We start from the raw sequence: 18,936 nt of genomic DNA, 5'->3' as shown, positions 1-18,936 counted from the left end.
CTGCACTCAACGAGTTTATGCAATGACTTTCTTGGATGTTTCTGAAGGATAATTGCACAGGAGGAGGATGTACAGAGAGTAGGCCCCTTGCACTATATGTGGTACATTCCACTTGTGCCTGATTATTAACTGGGATCTTTAATTGTTCTGAGCTTACACTGCAAAGTGGTTTTTTCCTCCCAGAGTCTGGAAAGAGCAATGAAAGAAAAGGCGGTCGATCTCGTTCCCATACTCGTTCAAAATCCAGGTCTAGCTCAAAATCCCATTCTAGACGAAAAAGATCACAGTCAAAACACAGGTGAGAATTTCTGCTATCATATTTAAAATTTTTGGTCTTGTATTTAAGATTGTTAAGATTTTCTGAGTTTTTGTTTACGTATCAGAATTGAGAAACTTCAGCGGAGTTCACCAGGAATTATGTTTATCATTAAATGTTGCTTTAATTATAATAATGTAGTTGAGAATGAAATTTTAGCTAATTGATATATAATTTTTATTATCTCAATTAATTTTCAGTTTCAGAAGTTGGTTTTCTGTCTTAAGGTGCTCTATTCCTTATTCTTCTAAGAATAAACTAGTCTTAATACAGAACTGGCAGAAACTTTTCCTTCTTTTTCTTGAGAAAAAGGAACATACATGTTTGGTGATGCTGAAATGTTGTTGAAGTAGCAGCCCCCTCCCCCCCACCCCCAAGTCTCCTCAAGGCTTAGGGAGTAGCATCTCATATCTTGGATTCCAGTACCTACCTGTCTCTAGTGCCATGAGTCAAATGAGGTGTTTTATTAAATCTTTGATATTCTCGATGATAAGAGCCTCTCCTGCACCCACTTTGGGACCTGAAACACAGCAGCTTTAGCTTCAACTATTGTATTATGCTAAAGTTCTGTTTCTGTTCTGTTTGTCTTACTTTGGAACATAGTTCTGTCATTTTAATTTTCTTTCTTTTTTTAAATCTGTTAAGGGGTTGCCTGGGTGGCTCAGTGTCTGCCTTTGGCTTAGGATGCTGGGATCGAGCCCTGCATCTTGGGCTCCCTGCTCAGTGGGGAGCCTGCTTCACCCTCTCCTTTCCCCTGCTTATGCTCTCTGTGTCAAATAAATAAAATCTTAAAAAAAAATAATAAATAAAAAATCTGTTCTGTTGTACTTAGTCTGAATGTGAACTTGCAACAGCATTTTCATTGGGAAGTGCCCTAAGAATCATGTTTAAAGTGAAAAATTTTATTGTCTTCTCTAAGATATGGAGGGAGGGGTTACTGAAATGTGAGACTGTATATAGTGGATCCTAATTGCATGTTAATGTGTATACACATACTTAAGTCTAAAGAGAAGAGGTAGGAAACAGTCTCTGTGTGCATGGCGTGTGTGGTGGTATTAGAGGAGGAGGAAGGTTTGAGAGGAGGAGAAAAGGGAACCAGTATACTGTATGTTGAACCTCATCAGCAAGCTCACTTTAGTCTATTTTTCTATGATACCAAGGAAATTGAAGCAGTGAGAAAGGCAAAAATGGTATTCTTTGTTTGACTCTAGTAAGCTATACTTCCAGATGTTTATTGGTGTATACTTCTCCATAATTCTTAGTTTGTGTGGTCTCTTTTGGGATATGGTTTTACTGCCCCCCCCCCCCCCAAGGTGTTCCGGTAAGGCAAGTTCAGATCCAAGTGAAGGAAGTTGTTACATGTACAGGGAAGAGGTCAGAGCCACAGAAGCCTGAGTTGGAGAAGGAAAGTGGTATTGAAGGAGTGGTACTAGATTGTGGGTATTTCTGCAGGTTGACAGGATGTGGTGAAGATAAAGGAGATAAAAGAAATTTAAAAATTGAGCTCAAGAGTAATTACTTCTTTTCTGAGAAGGAAAGAGACCAGTGACCTGAATCTCATTTTGTGACATAAGAGCTGTGCTCCAAATCTAATACCTTACTGGTTTTCTAAGGCTGGAAAAAAGGAAAACATGATTAACATCAGTTTCCTTGATAATCTCTGTGAAGATTTATCTATTGGAGCAAATTTACTTAACTCTCTGCTTTAAGATGCCTGCTTTTATCATTTTAAGTATATTTGGATATTTTCCCTTTCCAAGGGTTAGTAGGGGAAGGATTTTTCAGTCTAAAATGAAACTTGTTAGTTACTGTTCTTAAGTCATGAGAGTTCTCCTGAAGGTTCGTCTATGTATCATTGGAAATTACTTGCTTTTGGCATACACACATACACATGTAACACTCTCATATATTTATGTAGTATATAAATTTATATTACACTAAATTTATACTAACACAGTATAAATATACCAAAGTAAATTTATTAAAGTTTAAATTTACTAAAGTAAATTTATACTATACTAGTTTTTACACATGTATAGAAACACATGTAGCCTTTACTGAGTTCATAAAGAAATACAAAAGAATAAAGGTTCTTTTTAAGGGGGAAAAAAATCCCTTGAAATCCCTGAAAATATTTGACTTAAGGATCTTGGTATGTAAGGAGCTTCCCCTCAGCTCTGGCTCTGCCCCACTAGACTTACTATCAGGAGTGTGAGTTTTGGGAGCCTTTGCTCTTGAAGGCTTACCCTCTTCTACTTTCTCAGCATTCTCAGATGCTTCTGGAGCCTCCCTCCAGCCCCTATCCTTTCCCTGTTCCTTCCCCTTGTATGGTAGGAGGCAGGAAGGGGTTTCTTGTCACTATGACCTTGGCTAGGACCAGGGAGATGTATTTTTGACTTTGCTCAAATTTTTATATGTGTTTTTTTCAAAGGGCAGTGTTAGAAAAGGTGGGTAGTATTGTAATTATTATATTTTAAAGTTAAGTAACCTTGACAGACCAGCATGGGAACTATAAGACATTTTATAGTACTTTAATAGGAAACAGCGGACTTAGAATTGAACTTTGATGAGACATGATGGTAAGTTGCCCTGTATTTACATTTTAATTTATAAATGTGGTTTTGCACATTATGCTGAAATGAGATCTCCTGATGATAACTCAAGTCTTTCTCTTTGGTTGGATTAGATTTGCTCTTGGCTTGAAGCTTTTTGCATTCCTAATCAGAACACTTATTTGGAGGTGACTAGTGGATGAAATAGGGACATGAAAGTTTTTAATGTCAAAATTAAAATACAGTAATTACTCTTGGGACTTTGAAACTCTGAGGACCTATAGGGTAAGGTAGGAATCCAAATGATCAGTGTTTTTAAAATTAATTCTTGCTAAGGCTATGTCTAATTTTTTAAAAGGTGTTTCTTTGCTTAATTAAGGTTGGAAAGCAGTGTTTGAGGAAAACAAAATTACTATGTATATTTTTAGCAAGGTTAACTAGAACAAAAATGTAAAGACTTTCTATCAAGTACATAGAAGCAAAGGCCTTATACAACATTCCCCTCATGTGGATGTCTGTAAATGGATTAAAAATGGCTTAAGTTTTGCAGTTTTGCCTTAATACCCAGCACACGACCCTTTATCTCTTGAGTTATTAAAGATGTCAGCAAACTGGCTTATCTTTCTCTATTAAAAATACGGTATTTTTAATACCAGATAAATGTATAATTTTTAAAGCCATAAAATAGATAAGTGGTTCGGTTGAACATTAGCTGTTGGAAAACATTTTAAGGACTGAAAAATGTGTTTAAAAAAAACAGGATTTCATTATTCATTAAAAATTGTCTTGAGATTTTTTTCTGGCTTCTTAGCATACCACAAGCATTTAACTGTATGTATTTCTTTTATAGATCTTTGCTTTAACTTAACTCATGAAAACATGACTATCAAGATGAATTTTAATTATATAAAGCATACTTGTGGAAGTTCATTTGATCTCCTTGGAATAAAGCTGTAACTTAAAGTTTTCATTTATGTTAATTGTTAATGCTGATGATCTTGAAAATTAAGAATTTTGAACATTTACTCTGTGCCTGACACAGCTAGGCAGTCATTCATGCATCATCTGATTCAGTCCTCATGACACCCCTAGGCGATATAGGTCTGATTCTCCAACTTTGTAGATGAAGAAACTAGGCTTAGCAAGGGTAAGCGAGTAGCCAGAGTTCTCACAGCTAGTATGTGGCAGAGCTGAATGTCAGAGCCAGATTGTTTTGCTCCAGAGCTGGTGAGTCTTGTCACTTTGTTATTTGTGTGCATTCAGTTTTGTTATATTTTAATAAATAGTTACTAGGATAAAAATTACAATATATAAGCACTATTTCAGTGGGAATAAGGAGCCTATAGAATTTCAGAATTGGAGTGACCTTTATTTTTCCCGCAAGAATTCTAGTAATAAAGGTTTTTTTTAGGGGCACCTGGGTGATTCAGTCGGTTAAGTGTGTGCTTTTGGCTCAAGTCATGATATCAGAGTCCTGGATTTGAGCCCCACATTGGGCTCCCTGAGTCTGCTGCTTCCTCTCCTCAACCCCTCCCTCCCCCTCTTGTGCTCACATTCAAATAAAATCTTAAAAAAAGGGGCGGGGGGTGGTGCCTGAATGGCTCAGTCTATTAAGCTTCTGCCCTAGGCTCAGGTCATGATCCTGGAGTCATGGGATTGAGTCCCACATCAGGCTCCCTGCTCGGCAGGGAGTCTGCTTCTCCCTCTGTCTGCTGTTCCCAGAGCTTATACACTCTCTCTCTCTTTTACTCTCGTTACGTATCAAATAAATAAATATTTAAAAAGGAAAAAAAAAGGTTTCTTTTAATAGCTATGTTTATGTAGTTATAAAATCAAGAGGTCTTGCAGATCCAGCATTTAATTATCTGTAGCTTCAACTCATGAGTAATGTTTATTTTCCTGTCATACTAGCAGTGTAATTAGTACTGTGCTTCCTTAATACATTCTTAATATATGTTACAAGAGACATCACACTGCCAGTTAGAGAAACTCTTGAGCCAGAAAACCACTGTTTGTCAGAGTATTACCATTAACAGTTCAATTACATGCAAGTTAAGAGTTTAATTTATAGTATAAAAACTTGTTCTGTGGGAGAAGTCATGTGGTAACAGGCATATAATAATTAGCACGGGAAAGCCATACTTGAAAATAATAGCTTCAGTCTGACATAGAAAATAATGTAATTTCTTTCTCTGTATTCTGAAAATGAACTGTTTGGTAAAGTTGCTAATAAATAGTTTATTTCAAATAATCTGACTGAGGCCTTATGTAATAGAGAATTTTAAAATACTGATATTGTTGGGATCGGTTTTAAAATTTTCTTACTTGAAAGACATCTTAAATTTTTTTTTTTTTAAGATTTTATTCGTTTATTTGACAGAGATCACAAGCAGGCAGAGAGGCAGGCAGAGAGAGAGGAGGAAGCAGGCTCCCTGCTAAGCAGAGAGCCCGATGTGGGGCTCGATCCCAGGACCCTGAGATCATGACCTGAGCCGAAGGCAGCGGCTTAACCCACTGAGCCACCCAGGCGCCCCGACATCTTAAATTTTTAAAAATTAAAATTGTAAGAGTAAGTTTTGACATTCTGACAACTTGTTTTTCTTTAGGAGTAGATCCCATAATAGATCACGTTCAAGACAAAAAGACAGACGTAGATCTAAGAGCCCACATAAAAAACGCTCTAAATCAAGGGAGAGACGGAAATCAAGGAGTCGTTCACGTTCACGGTGAGTCTTGGGGAAATTAGCGGTAATTTTTCTCATGGCTTCATTTATTAAAAAATTATTGTGCTTTAGGTTTTTAATGAGAGACATTTAATTTTTTTATTGCTTTAGTAGTGATTAATATTGATTGCCATTGATTTGAATCTGGTGATCAGAATGACTCGAGGTTTCTAAAATATGTAATTAAACTGGGTAACTGTTTCATCTAACAGCCTCATGTACACCTGGGTTATATAGAAATTACCATGTATTATAAGCTAGTATAAGTTGTTTTGTTGAAGAAAAGGAGGTCCTTTTTGGGGAGTAGAATAATTTTAGTTGTGAATTTATTTATTTATTTTTGTTTTTAAAGGGACAAGAGAAAAGACACCCGAGAAAAGATCAAGGAAAAGGAAAGAGTGAAAGAAAAAGATAGAGAAAAGGAAAGGGAAAAAGAGAGAGAGAGGGAGAAGGAACGTGAAAAAGAAAAGGAACGGGGTAAAAACAAAGACCGGGATAAAGAACGGGAAAAGGACCGGGATAAAGACAAGGAAAAGGACAGAGAGAGAGAGCGGGAAAAAGAACATGACAAGGAGCGAGACAAGGACAAGGAACAGGACAAAGAAAAGGAGCGAGACAAAGACAGATCCAAAGAGATAGATGACAAAAGAAAGAAGGATAAAAAATCCAGAACACCACCCAGAAGTTACAATGCATCAAGAAGATCTCGTAGTTCCAGCAGGTTTGATAATGCTTAAAATTTTTACGAAGGGGTTTACTGATAACAAATGAGAATGTGAATTTTAACCAAGGGGGAAGTGGAAACAGTACATAAGTGGAAACAGTACAGTAATACCAGAACGTTGCCCTTTAATTGCAGAATAAACATTTCTCTAGTAGAGCACTTGCCACAGTATTAGAATCTATGAGGTGGAAAAGATGATAATTGGGCAATTTGAAAAGTTTTAACTATCCTTTGTAATTCCTGGTATAAAACATTGGCTGCTATTGCTTATTTTCTTGGAGGATGAGATGGCAAGGACAAGGTTTTCTTTTTTCTTTCCCCTGCCCTTCTTTTTAACTTCTTGGTAAATTTTCATATTCAGAATGCTTATTAAAATTCCATTTGTTTTTACTGCTCTGTTTTGTTGAGTGCATGACTTAAATTTTGGTTTTCCTTGATCTGTCAATGTTAAGATTTTCCTTTTTTCTGAGGACTGTTCCGTCTACTAATAAGTACACTGCCACCAGGTGGCAGCAGGTTGCCATAGTAACAGCGGCAAAAAGAAGACGACCTTCCTTGATTCAAGATTATCTAAACCTATATCCATTACTCCACATGATATAGTAACTGAGTAAATGGGAGTTCTTAATTTTTTTAGAAATAGATCTTAAAAATACTAAACAAAACACCTATTTTAGCAAGTTTTTATGACTTTTAAACTTGGTTTTTCATAGAAGGTGATTGGAGATGAATGCATATTTCCTGTTTTTCTAACTTTGTGTTCTAGTAGCTTGTTCCTAATATACCAGTCTTCAGTTAGGTAATACAAGATAATTGCAGGCGTTTGTTGAATGCTTTACCAAATGTCAGATTTTGTCTTGGCACAGTTTTTCATGACTAGCCTTACTTAATTGTCACAGTAAGTCCGTGAGAAGACTATTACTATCATGGTTTCCAAGTGTGATAATACCACGGCTTAGGGGAGGTTTTCGATCTGCTCTGCACTTCCATATTAGAAATACGGTAGTTCTTTCTCTTCTTTTTAAGAGATTAAGTTTAATTGAGAATTCTCTAATCAGAACTTGGTACCTGCTTTAAGAAACTACCGCAGAAGCATAAAGTTGAAAGTAATAGTGTATGTAAACAGACCGCTGTTGTATTTCAGCACATTGAACCAGAAACTGAAGAATTAACTTAGCTTCTTTGCTGTGGACCTCAGTCAAGCCTTGCAACTATTCTTTTGCCGCACAATGATTTTATTGATTGTCTTTCACACCTTCTTTTGTGTTTATGTGATCATTTAATTATTACCCTTCATAACACAAAACAATATTTTGGTTCCTTTTAAATTCAGTTGAATTTACTTTTTGGATGACTTTGAAATGTTTAGTTTTGTCAGGGGCCATTTTAAGTTGCTTGACATTTAAGGAAGTTCAGATGTTTACATTCATTCCTAAATATATTAACTAACCTCTGGGGCCTGGAAAAGAAAGGCTAACTAACATTAGTTTCTAAAGGTTCAGAAGTTTGGTATGTTTTGTGCTTTCATAAGAGCTTGGTGAAGAGTTACAATTTGTCATCTTTTAGCATTTTCCTGTTTTTTTTGTGCTCTGATTTGTTTAGTAAACAGGAAACATTTTCATGGCTCAGAAAAATAGGGTATGTGGCATTTTATTTTCAACATTGTCCTCTAACCTACATTTTTAAAGAAAATTTTGATACTTACACAACTTTCACAGTGTTTTCAGTAACAAGCAATAAAGCTAGTGAGGAGAAAGGAGAAAATATTGACACTGAGTATGTGCAGGACACTGTGCATGGTACTTATAGGTATCATCCTAAATCCTCATAACAGCACTATCAAGCTTAGTTATTAACCCCATTTTCCAGTTGGAAAAACTGAAACTCAGGTTAAGTAATATGGCCCTAGTCATGCAGCTGGTAAGTAGTGGAACTAAAATTTAAATCTAAGTGTAACCAACTACAGTTCGTTTTACTACCCCTGACTGCCTCTTTCTCACCTAATTGGTGTTCTGGATTGCTGTCTGTCCAGACTTAGCTCTCATTATCATCAGCTGTTAGTTACTAGATGTCTACCTATACACAGTGCTTCCTGAACAAAGTTAAACAGTCAAAACTGGTCACAGTGGAACCATTTTGTGGGTAAACAAAGTCTAAAATACATTGATATTCTCATGCTATAAAATAAGTATTTGTGGTACTTAAACTGAGCTGTTACAGAATGGCATTGACTGAATGGAATATCTTTCCCTAATTTTCACATTAGTCAGGAAGTATAATTTTGGGGTGTTTTGGGATAAAATTGGGTAATGGAGGAGAGATCTTGAGGTAAAATTGGAATTGATGGTGTTTTCAAAGTTCTTGGCTATTTTGGTCTTGACATACATTGTATCTACCACATCTGAGCGTTCTCTAATATTTTATAATGAAAAATATAGGCAAAATGCTTCTTTAGCTTAGAATATTATTTATTTGTTTATTTGACAGAGATCGCAGGGGGGCAGGGGAAGCAGGCTCCCCACAGAGCAGGTAGCCTGATGTGGGGCTCGATCCCAGGATCCCAGGATCATGACCTGAGCCGAAGGCATAGGCTTAACCCAGTGAGCCACCCAGGCTCCCCTAGCCTAGAATATTCTTACTGAGGGTGGTGTGGAGAACTTGGATTCTAGGGGTTTTGGTTCTTTCACCTATATGGCCACTAATTATTAGAGCTCCTTGGGAGATGATTGGACACATTAATCATAGTATGTCCTCCTACCTCATCCCTGAATTATGGACATCTTGAAATTCATTGTTTCTCAGTTGACCACGCTTATAAATAAAGTCATTTGGTAACATGTTAAACAAAATAGTTTTTAATAATACTAAACACTGTAATTCATTGGTTATTTTTTATTTCATATTTAAGCCACCCCAGGTTTTAACTATTTTACTTCTGTCTAAGCAACTTGTTCATTCAGTTTAAATGAATAGAGCAATAAAATGGTAGGAAGTTGGAGGATAAAACAATTTCTCTGTAAAACAGATTAATGTAAATTATTTTTTAGAGACATTCTAAATGCTTGAATTTGGGAAGTTCACATTTTGGAAGCCAACTTAATCTTTTATAAAATAATCCACAGTGGGGCAGCAAGGAGTTAGATGCAGGACAAAGGATCTGGATAAGCAGAACATATTTTAGATGCTGGAGAAGAACATACGTAACTTGAAAGAATCTGAAATATCCTTTGGTATTTTTTTCCATTCAGGAAATTAGTGTTCAAATAAACCAGATGAAAAGGAGTCTTCTCCCTTTTCTGTTATGATATCTTAGAACATATTTTCATGTCTGTAAAATTCATGGTTCAAAATTTGACTTGCAGTAATATTAGATAATAGAACATGTTCTTGGGGGCCTGGGTGGCTCAGCTGTTAGGCATCTGCCTTCAGCTCAGGTCATGATCTCAGGTTCCTGGGATTGAGCCCTGCATCGGACTCCCTGCCCGGCAGGAATCCTGCTTCTCCCTCTCCCACTCCCCCTGCTTGTGTTCCCTCTCTTACTGTGTTTCTCTCTGTCAAATCAATCAGTCAATCTCAAAAAAAGAAAAAAGGACATGTTCTTTAAAGGACATGAGTTTAAACTGATCTTTGAAGACTACTGTTAACTAGAGAGTCTTAAGGACCCTTTTGTTTTTGTGTATTTGAATTGCGCTTTATTAAAATTGCTGCATTTTTAAATGATATATTTTTGATTTTCAGGGAAAGGCGTAGGAGGAGGAGCAGGAGTTCTTCCAGATCACCAAGAACATCAAAAACTATAAAAAGGAAATCTTCTAGATCTCCATCTCCTAGGAGGTAGGTTGAAAGTGTGTACTAAATCCAAGGATGGAGCGGGGGAAGAAAATTTTTCTTTTTGATCTATTTTTAAACTTTTTATTTTGAATGAGTAATATGTTACACATTTGCATGTTCAGAAATCCCAACACTATAAAAAGTAATACATCAGTTCACCTATGCACTATAAGTAGTGACTTCATTTTTTTGTATTGTATATCCTTCTGGTTTTGTGTAGAGATCTACAACATTGAAATTTATAGTTTCTTTTCATATTTCTTATCCAGAAGGTAGCACAAAAAAACACTTGTGCCCTTGCTTTTTGTCAGTCAACAGCCCGGAGACCTTTACGTATCCATCAGCGAGTGCTGCTTTACTCTTTTTTAGAATTGCATGGACTTCATTGTGTGGCAGTACTTTTGTTTATTTAACCAGCCTGCAGTAGTATGGGTTTGCTTAATTTTCCTGTATTATAAATTAGACTGTACTGTAGTGAGTACCTTTGGACTTAACTTCATTGTGTGCAGGTTATGTGGGAAAATTCCATAAGTGGTATTGTTGGGTCACAGCTTAAGTGTGTTTATAATTTGGACAGGTGTTTCTTTATGCCCTCCGGATAGATTGGCAGCAGTTCACGTGTCAGCTGGCTGTGTAGGAGTAGGTTTTCTCTCAGCTGCACTGTATTATGTTACTATAGTTGCGGGGTTTTGACTGTCTGATAGATGAGAAATTGTCTCAGTATATAATCAGTAATTTTAGTTGCATTTCTTTGAAGAGTGAAGGTGACCTTCTCATCATATATTTCAAGGCCATATATATTTCCTTTTCTGTGAATTGTTGGTATACTTTGGCCATTTTTTGGTGGGGTCTGCTTTTTGTTTTTTTGTTTGTTTTTAGAATTTTCTTACTTTCAGGGGCTCTTTTTATATTAGAGTGATATTTTTTTTTAAGTTTTGTTTTTATTTTTGTTTTGTGTTTTTGTTTTTAACAAGCTCTACCCCCAACATGGTGCTCGAACTCAAAAACCTGAGATCAAAAGTTGCATGCTCTTCTGAGCCAGCCAGGCCCCCCGTATTAGGGAGATTAGTGATTTGATATGAGGTATCATTCCTACTTTGTCATTTCTTTTCAGAAAATATTATGAGACTTGATTTTAAAAAGGATTTTGATTTTTTTTTATAATTACCCAAGTTTTTTCTTTTTTCTTTCTTTTTTTTTTTTTTTTTTCTTTAAAGTAGACTGTAAAACCAGTGTGGAGCCTCAGACTCAAAACCCTAAGATTGAGGGTTACATGTTCTACTGACTGAGCCAGTCAGGTGCCCCTCAAATTTTTTCTTTTATGACTTCTGGATTTTGAGTCACATCAGATTAGGTCTTTTCTAAGATTATAATTGAATGCCTTCCATTGTTTCTTCTTATACTTTTATGGTTTTACTTACTGCATTAAAATCTTTGATCCATTAGGAGGAGGTCATCCTTATGTATAGTATGGCATGTGGGTCCAATTTTATTTTTCCATATGCTTTTCTTTTGATCAGTATAATTTATTAAAAACTCAGTTTTTCAAACTTTGATTTGTTATATTGCCTTTTCAGGTATTAAATATTTCTTTCTGTGTATGGGTCTATTTCTGGGCCCTTGCTGCTGCTGGGTTGGTTTGACTGATTATCATGTACCAATGCTCCAGGCTTTTTATTACTCAAATTGTGTAGTATTTTTTTAACATTTAGTAAGCCTGATCCTCCCCCACACTTCGACTGCTGTTTTTTGAGCATTTCTGGCAATTCTTACCTGGTTTTTTTGTTTTTGTTTTTGTTTTTGTTTTTTCCATTTGAAAATAAGAGTTGTTTAGGTTCTAGGAATAAAATCTGGAATAAAATCTAGAAATAAAGTTAACTTAGGGGAAGTTGATAAATCAGTTTTTTTAATAAATGAAGCTTTGTGATGGTGAGTTTTTCTATACCGACTCTTTTTCACTTTCTTAAACCATCCATAGTGTTATTTTAAGAATGTTTCAGTGTGGGCGCCTGGGTGGCTCAGTGGGTTAAGCCTCTGCCTTTGGCTCAGGTCATAATCTCGGGGTCCTGGGATTGAGTCCCACATCGGGCTCTCTGCTCAGAAGGGGGCCTGCTTCCCTGTCTCTCTCTCCGCCTGCCTCTCTGCCTACTTGTGATATCTCTTTCTTTCTCTCTTGCTCTGTCAAATAAATAAATAAATCTTAAAAAAAAAAGTTTCAGTGTTTGTTTTGTACAGATTTTATGCAACTTCTAAGTTTATTCCTAGATCTCTTTTTGTTGTTGCCCTTGTTAATGAGGTTTTTTCTTTCATTATGTCCTCTCATTGCTGGTTGGGTTTGTGCTGCAAAGGAAGGTTATTGCATTCTGTGTATTTATTTTTCATTCCACTACCTTAATGAATGGGCATAGTTTTTCGGTTGGTTTTCCCTGGTTTTCTAGGTATAGAAAAGAGAAATTTATAAAAACCTTTGTCAGCGTGTAGAGAAGAGCATGTTTCTCAGTAGGGGTCTTATGTTTATTTGTGTTGTTTTGGGGTGAGGATAATAGACAGCATATGATACTGTAGTTGTGGGCCACATATGTATTTTTTTTTTTTAAGATTTTATTTATTTATTTGACAGACAGAGATCACAAGTAGGCAGAGAGGCAGGTAGAGAGAGAGGGGATAGCAGGCTCCCTGCTGAGCAGAGAGCCCGATGTGGGGCTCGATCCCAGGACCCTGAGATCATGACCTGAGCCCAAGGCAGAGGCTTTAACCCACTGAGCCACCCAGGCGCCCCCACATATGTATTTTTAATACTTTGCTCATGAAAGATAAGACTTTTCAGTTAGGAACTCAAATTAGATAAAAAGATGTGTTCACAAAGTTACTTTTTGCCTGTTTGTTGTGCATTGCTCCCCATTCACCTTTTGTAAGTAATCGATTGTTTTTATCCTTCCTGTGTTTCTTTTTGCAAAATTAAGCAGATGCATTGATTAGAATAACTCATTCCTTCACGAAAGATAGCATACATTATGTATATACTGTGTGTGGGGGGGCGGGGGGGAGAGACTACCTAGCCCCAACTACACCTTGGGTTTATTTATTTATAGATTTAAAAGATTTTATTTATTTATTTGGCAGAGAGCACACAAGCTGGGGAGAGACAGGCGGAGGGAGAGGGAGAAGCAGGCTCCCTGTGGAGTAGGGTGCCCCTTGGAGGACTCGATCCTAAGACCCTGGGAGTATGATGGGAGCTGAAGGCAGATGCTTAACCAACTGAGCCACCCAGGCGCTCCTTAGGTGTTTTGGTTTTTTTTTCTTTTGGAATTGAGAAATAATCCACATGTCATAAAATTCACTTTAAATATGCAATTCACTGGTTTTTAATGAGGTTCACAGTATCGTCAGCCATCACTGCTACTTAATTCCAGAATATTTTTTTCACTTGAAAACCCATACCCATAGCACTTAGTCCCTACTAGCTCCTGGGAGTCCCTAGTCTAACTTACTCTGTGGATTTGCCTGTGCTGGACATTGGTATATGGACTCGTGCAGTATGCGTAGTGTTCTGTATTTGTATTACATTAAATGTAATGTTTCTAAGGTTCGTGTTGGAGCATGTATCGATATCTTACTCCTTGTGTGAATAATACTCCGTTGAATGGATGAAACCATGTTTTACTTATCCATTCATTAGTTAATGAACTTTTTCCATTTTTTAACTATTATGTGTAATGCTTCCATGAACATTAATTGACAAGTTTTTGTTTAGGCACTTGTTTTCCTTTCTCTGGAGCACGTGCCTAAGGAGTGGTAATTGCTGAGTCTTATAGTACTCTTTTTATCTTTTTTTTTTTTTTAAATCAGTATGCAGAGCAGCGAATCAATTTATTTACTTATTTACTTAATATTTTAGTTTCTAAGTAATCTTAGGGTGGCGCTAGTCACCTGCTCTACCAAGTGAACCAGCCAGGTGTTCTTCTCCTTATCTTTTTAGAAACTGCCAGACTGTTTTCCCAAATGCCTCTGTCATTCGACCTTCCCACCAGCATTATGCTAGCACTCCCATTTTCTCTGCATGCTCACCAACACTTGTTATTGTCTGCCTCTGATTATAGCCATTCTGCTGAGTATATAATGGTATCTTGTACCATCTTGTAGTTTTGGTTTGCGTTTTTCTAATGAATAGTGATGTCGAGCATCTTTTTTTTAAAGATTTTATTTATTTATTTACTTGACAGAGATCACAAGTAGGCAGAGAGGCAGGCAGAGAGGGGGAAGCAGGCTCCCCGCTGCTGAGCAGAGGGCCTGATGCGGGGCTCTATCCCAGGATCCTGGGATCATAACCTGAGCTGAAGGCAGAGGCTTTAACCCACTGAGCCACCCAGGCGCCCCTGTTGAGCATCTTTTTGTGTGCTTTATTGATCATTTATATATCTTAGGGGACATGTCTTTTCAAGTTTTCTGCCCATTTCCAAATTGGGTTATTTGTATTTTGTTAAGTTGTGAGAGTTCTTTAAATTCTCTATATTAATCTCGTACCAGAGACATGATTTACAAATATTCTCTCCTGTTTTGTGGGTTGCCTTCTCATTTTCTTGATACTATTCTTTGGTTCACAAAAGCTCTTAATTTTGATGTAGTCAGATTTATCTATTTTTTCCTTTCAATGCCTGTGCTTTTGGCGTCATATCCAGGAAATCATTGGTAAATGCAATGTCATGAAGATCTTCTCCTATGTTTTCTTCTAAGAATTTTATAGTCTTAGCATACACATTTAGGTCTTCAATCTATTTTGAGTTAACTTTTTAATATAGTATAAGATAATGGTCCAACTTTATTCTTGTACATGTGGGTATCCAGTTTTCCCGATGTCATTTGTTGAAAAGATTGTCCTTCCCCCATTGAATGTATCTTGGCATCCTTGTCAGAAATAATTTGAACCATTTATGTGGGAGTTTATTTCTGGGTCTTCTGGTCTATTCCACTGGTTTATTTTCTGTCCTTATATAATACTGTACTGTTTTGATTACTGTACCTTTGGATAGTAAGTTGGGAATGCTGTGCCTTCAACCTTTATTCTTTTTAAGATTGTTTTTTTTGGGGGGGGGGTTTGTTTTTTTTTTAAAGATTTTATTTTTTTATTTATTTGACAGAGAGAGGGAGATCGCAAGTAGGCAGAGAGGCAGGCAGAGAGAGAGGGGGAAGCAGGCTCCCTGCTGAGCAGAGAGCCCGACGCGGGACTTGATCCCAGGACCCTGAGATCATGACCTGAGCTGAAGGCAGAGGCTTAACCCACTGAGCCACTCAGGCGCCCCTCTTTTTAAGACTGTTTTGGCTGTTTGATGTCCTTAAAGATTCTGTATGCATTTTAGGGTGAGTTTTTGTATTTCTGCAACAACAGCAATGGGATTTTGATAGAGGTTGCATTCAGTCTCTAGGTGGCTTTGGATACTGTTGCCATTTTAACAATATTTAAGTCTTTCAATCCATAAACATGGATGTCTTTCTATTTATTTGTCCTCATCTTTTTCAGCAAATTTTTTGACTCCTTGGTTAAATTTACTCCTAAGACTTTTATTCAGTTTGATGTGATTGTTCCCTTGATATTTAAAAATTATGTAGAAAGATGTACACATATGTTGTAAATATGTCATTTTTCTTTTGAATATGGTAATGTATTTTTTTTTTGCTTGCAAAGGTTTACGTAGGCAAATTTATCAGTCTTTTATTATACCTGAATTTAGTTGTCGTTAAAAAAAATCTTACAGGAATTTACTCATGTGTTCTTCTAGCATTTGTATTTTATTTTAAAAATTTAGTTTTCTCATCCATTTGGACCTATTTATATATTGTGGAATGAGGTACGAGATACTGAGTTTTATCACTTACCAAATAATAATCCAGTTGTAAGACCCATCTTTTCCTCAATGATTTGAGATGCTACCTTTCTTACACTAAATATTTATATGTACTTAGTTCTGCTTGCCCAGTGTCTTTATTTGTTTTCTTGGTCTTTGTCTTTATTTTTGAATTATTCATTAATAAGAGAAAAAAGCTTAAAATACCACATTAAGGACAACTTGTTAAAACTAGAAAGTCTTGGGGCGCCTGGATGACTCAGTGGGTTAAAGCCTCTGCCTCCAGCTCAGGTCATGATTCCCAGGGTCCTGGGATTGAGCCCCTCATTGGGCTCTCTGCTCAGCGGGGAGCCTGCTTCCTCCTCTCTCTCTGCCTGCCTCTCTGTCTACTTGTGATCTCTCTCTGACAAATAAATAAATAAAAATCTTAAAAAAAAAAAAAAGGTAGAAAGTCTTATGTTTCCGATTAGAAATACATTGTTTTGTTCTCTAATTCTAAGGGTATATTGTTTTTATCATTGGAACTTGTTCTTGTAGTCTTCTCTTAACTTTTGATCTTGAATTGGTGCGACTTGTTTGTAATGGTGAATGACAATGGCAGTAGCACTGGTTATTTTGAAATTCCAAGTTTTGCTGGTATTCAGTCATTCAGTCCTCCCTGGGAGATGCCTTTAATTCTTTGTCCTTTTCATTCCTTTCTGCTTACTCATTTTTTGCTTTGAAAAGGTGGGTAAAAAAACCTGTGTATTTGCTTTTATTTTAATCTCATTACAGTTGATAAAAAAATCTTGAACAAATAAATTGAAAATATGAAATTGTGGTTTATGTGAACACATGGTGACCTCTGCAAAAAGACTTGGGCATCTTGAAAAAATTAATTGTGATACGGAGTGAGCAGGTGGGGCTATAGGACTGTTTATGTTACTTGGTCAGACCAGATTACTGATGGGCTTACATATAGTGCGTTAGTGTTAGAGAAGACTGTTTTGTCAACGACATAGTAGGTCTTTAATCTCTTAGAAGTTAACTGGCATATTATCACTGTTCTTATAGCAGAAATAAGAAGGATAAAAAGAGAGAAAAAGAAAGGGACCATATTAGTGAAAGAAGAGAGAGAGAACGATCAAGCTCTACAAGAAAGAGCTCTAATGACCGAGATGGAAAGGAAAAGTTGGAGAAGAACAATACTTCACTTAAAGTAAGTAGCAGGCATTCATTATTTAGGCTTTGAATAATTAATAATTGAGATTTTTTTTTTTAACATAGGACTAGATTTAGACCAAAATCATTTTGAGGGCTGTGGTATCTTGTACGTTTTTGGTATCTTTTAATATTTATTCAATTGGTAACTTTTTTAAGCTGGATTTTTGAAGGGATGAGGTAAGAGCTAACTGAAACTCATATGCTTTCCTTACTTTAGGGAGTCCTAGAATGGCATACAATAAGACTGTTCGTACATAACATGTGTATTATATGTGGAACAATATATGATAAGGTATTTGATTTTATACAAAGATTTCTGGTTGAGGGCACTTTCCTCAAAATATTATATATATTCTTGAAATAGATTTGTTTCAGCAAATCTGACAAAAGTTCTGTCATCATTGGCTTTGTAATGTACACTGAAATTAGTAGATTTACTGGATTAGAATAATTAACGGAAAACCAAATTCCACCAAGTAAGGGTATTTTTGGGGATAAATATTTACTTATGAATTACATTAATTGCTTTGTTATTTCAGTAAGTTTATTTGTATTTGGAAATCAGTTATGAGTTTTGGAGCTTTCATCTTATAATTTTATTTACTCATTGGTAGGGTTTTATCATTATTGTCAGTAACATTGACAATGTCTCTTGAGCATTTCTGTATGTCTGATGTCAGACATTGTTCCGTATGTTCTCATTTAATTCTCCTTTAAGCTGAGGGCAGAATTGCACTGTTCTTGAGCAGTCTTTGCTAGGACAAATAGTGATTTCTTTTTCTACATCCTCTAAATTTTGCTTCTTTGATATCCAGATTACAGATCTATCCTGGCATCTTTGGGAGCTGTTTAACTCTTTCAGCAGATCTCTTCCATTTTTTCAATTTAGTAATGTTTACTGAACACTTCCTAGACTTTCTTCTAGACTATTTTATTCTAATTTAATTTACAGTTTCCATATTTTATGAAAAGTATGGAGGACACACTGATACATGTTTGCATATCTTATTTATATGATAAGGTAATGACAGAAAATACCCACTTTTACTAAGTTCACAGAAATACATATGTTAGCCATAACCAGATGTAACAGGCAATTCTTGAGAAAAATATTAAATGTGTGGCTTCATATTTATTGTAGGAGAAGGAACACAATAAAGAACCAGAATCAAGCGTGGGCAAAGAAGTAGATGATAAGGATGCACCAAGGACCGAGGAAAACAAAGTACAGCAAAATGGAAATTGTCAGCCAAATGAAGAAAACCTCTCTACCAAAACAGAAGCGGTATAGGACTGACAAATGCACCTCTAAACACACGCTGGAATAAAATCCAAAGCTTTTAAATCTCTCAACAAGATGTTAAACAGTGAAGAAATCCAGTTGAGCATAAAGATACAAACTAACAGCTTTTCTAGTTGTTAGGTGACTGTGTGGCCATCTTGTTCCGGAGTAAGAAAATAAAGCATGGACATCCTGAAAATGACAGCCTCATCTTCTAGAATCTGTGCATTTCCATGGTGGCTGACACACTTGTCATGTGCTTTGTTAGTGTTTGCCAAGAACCATTACAAATAAATGGGACATCAAAATCCAAATTTGTACTATCCTTAAAGACTGGAGATAAGCATTGGAGGCTCTTTTTAAAAATGGTAGTTGCTGAATTTTGTATTGTTTTACTTTTTTTTTTTTTTAATTTCGATATATACAGATTTGATGATGTGCTTGAAATCGGTGGAAGTATAT

General features: G+C 36.2%; 1 protein-coding gene across 5 annotated transcripts in view; it reads left to right on the top strand.

The window, feature by feature from the left end:
• SREK1 (splicing regulatory glutamic acid and lysine rich protein 1) overlaps positions 1 to 18,554 on the top strand; it is a 43,094-nt gene extending 24,540 nt beyond the window's left edge. For 4 of the 5 annotated variants that reach the window (XM_032849398.1, XM_032849411.1, XM_032849421.1 and 1 more), the window contains 6 exons: positions 184 to 298; positions 5,475 to 5,594; positions 5,944 to 6,312; positions 10,054 to 10,149; positions 17,043 to 17,187; positions 18,334 to 18,554. In XM_032849398.1, the coding sequence (XP_032705289.1) occupies positions 184 to 298; positions 5,475 to 5,594; positions 5,944 to 6,312; positions 10,054 to 10,149; positions 17,043 to 17,187; positions 18,334 to 18,483 (995 nt within the window). In that variant the 3' untranslated portion in view covers positions 18,484 to 18,554. The remainder of the gene's footprint in view (positions 1 to 183; positions 299 to 5,474; positions 5,595 to 5,943; positions 6,313 to 10,053; positions 10,150 to 17,042; positions 17,188 to 18,333) is intronic. The other variant, XM_032849403.1, reaches the window with a different exon arrangement.
• Positions 18,555 to 18,936: the final 382 nt, after the last annotated feature.

Source organism: Lontra canadensis, unplaced genomic scaffold (assembly GCF_010015895.1).
Source record: "Lontra canadensis isolate GAN:19392208 unplaced genomic scaffold, GSC_riverotter_1.0 scaffold4, whole genome shotgun sequence".
NCBI classification, from domain to species: Eukaryota; Metazoa; Chordata; class Mammalia; order Carnivora; family Mustelidae; genus Lontra; species Lontra canadensis.
The sequence above is the reverse complement of the archived record's forward strand: the minus strand, read 5'-3'. Positions and strand labels throughout refer to the sequence as shown.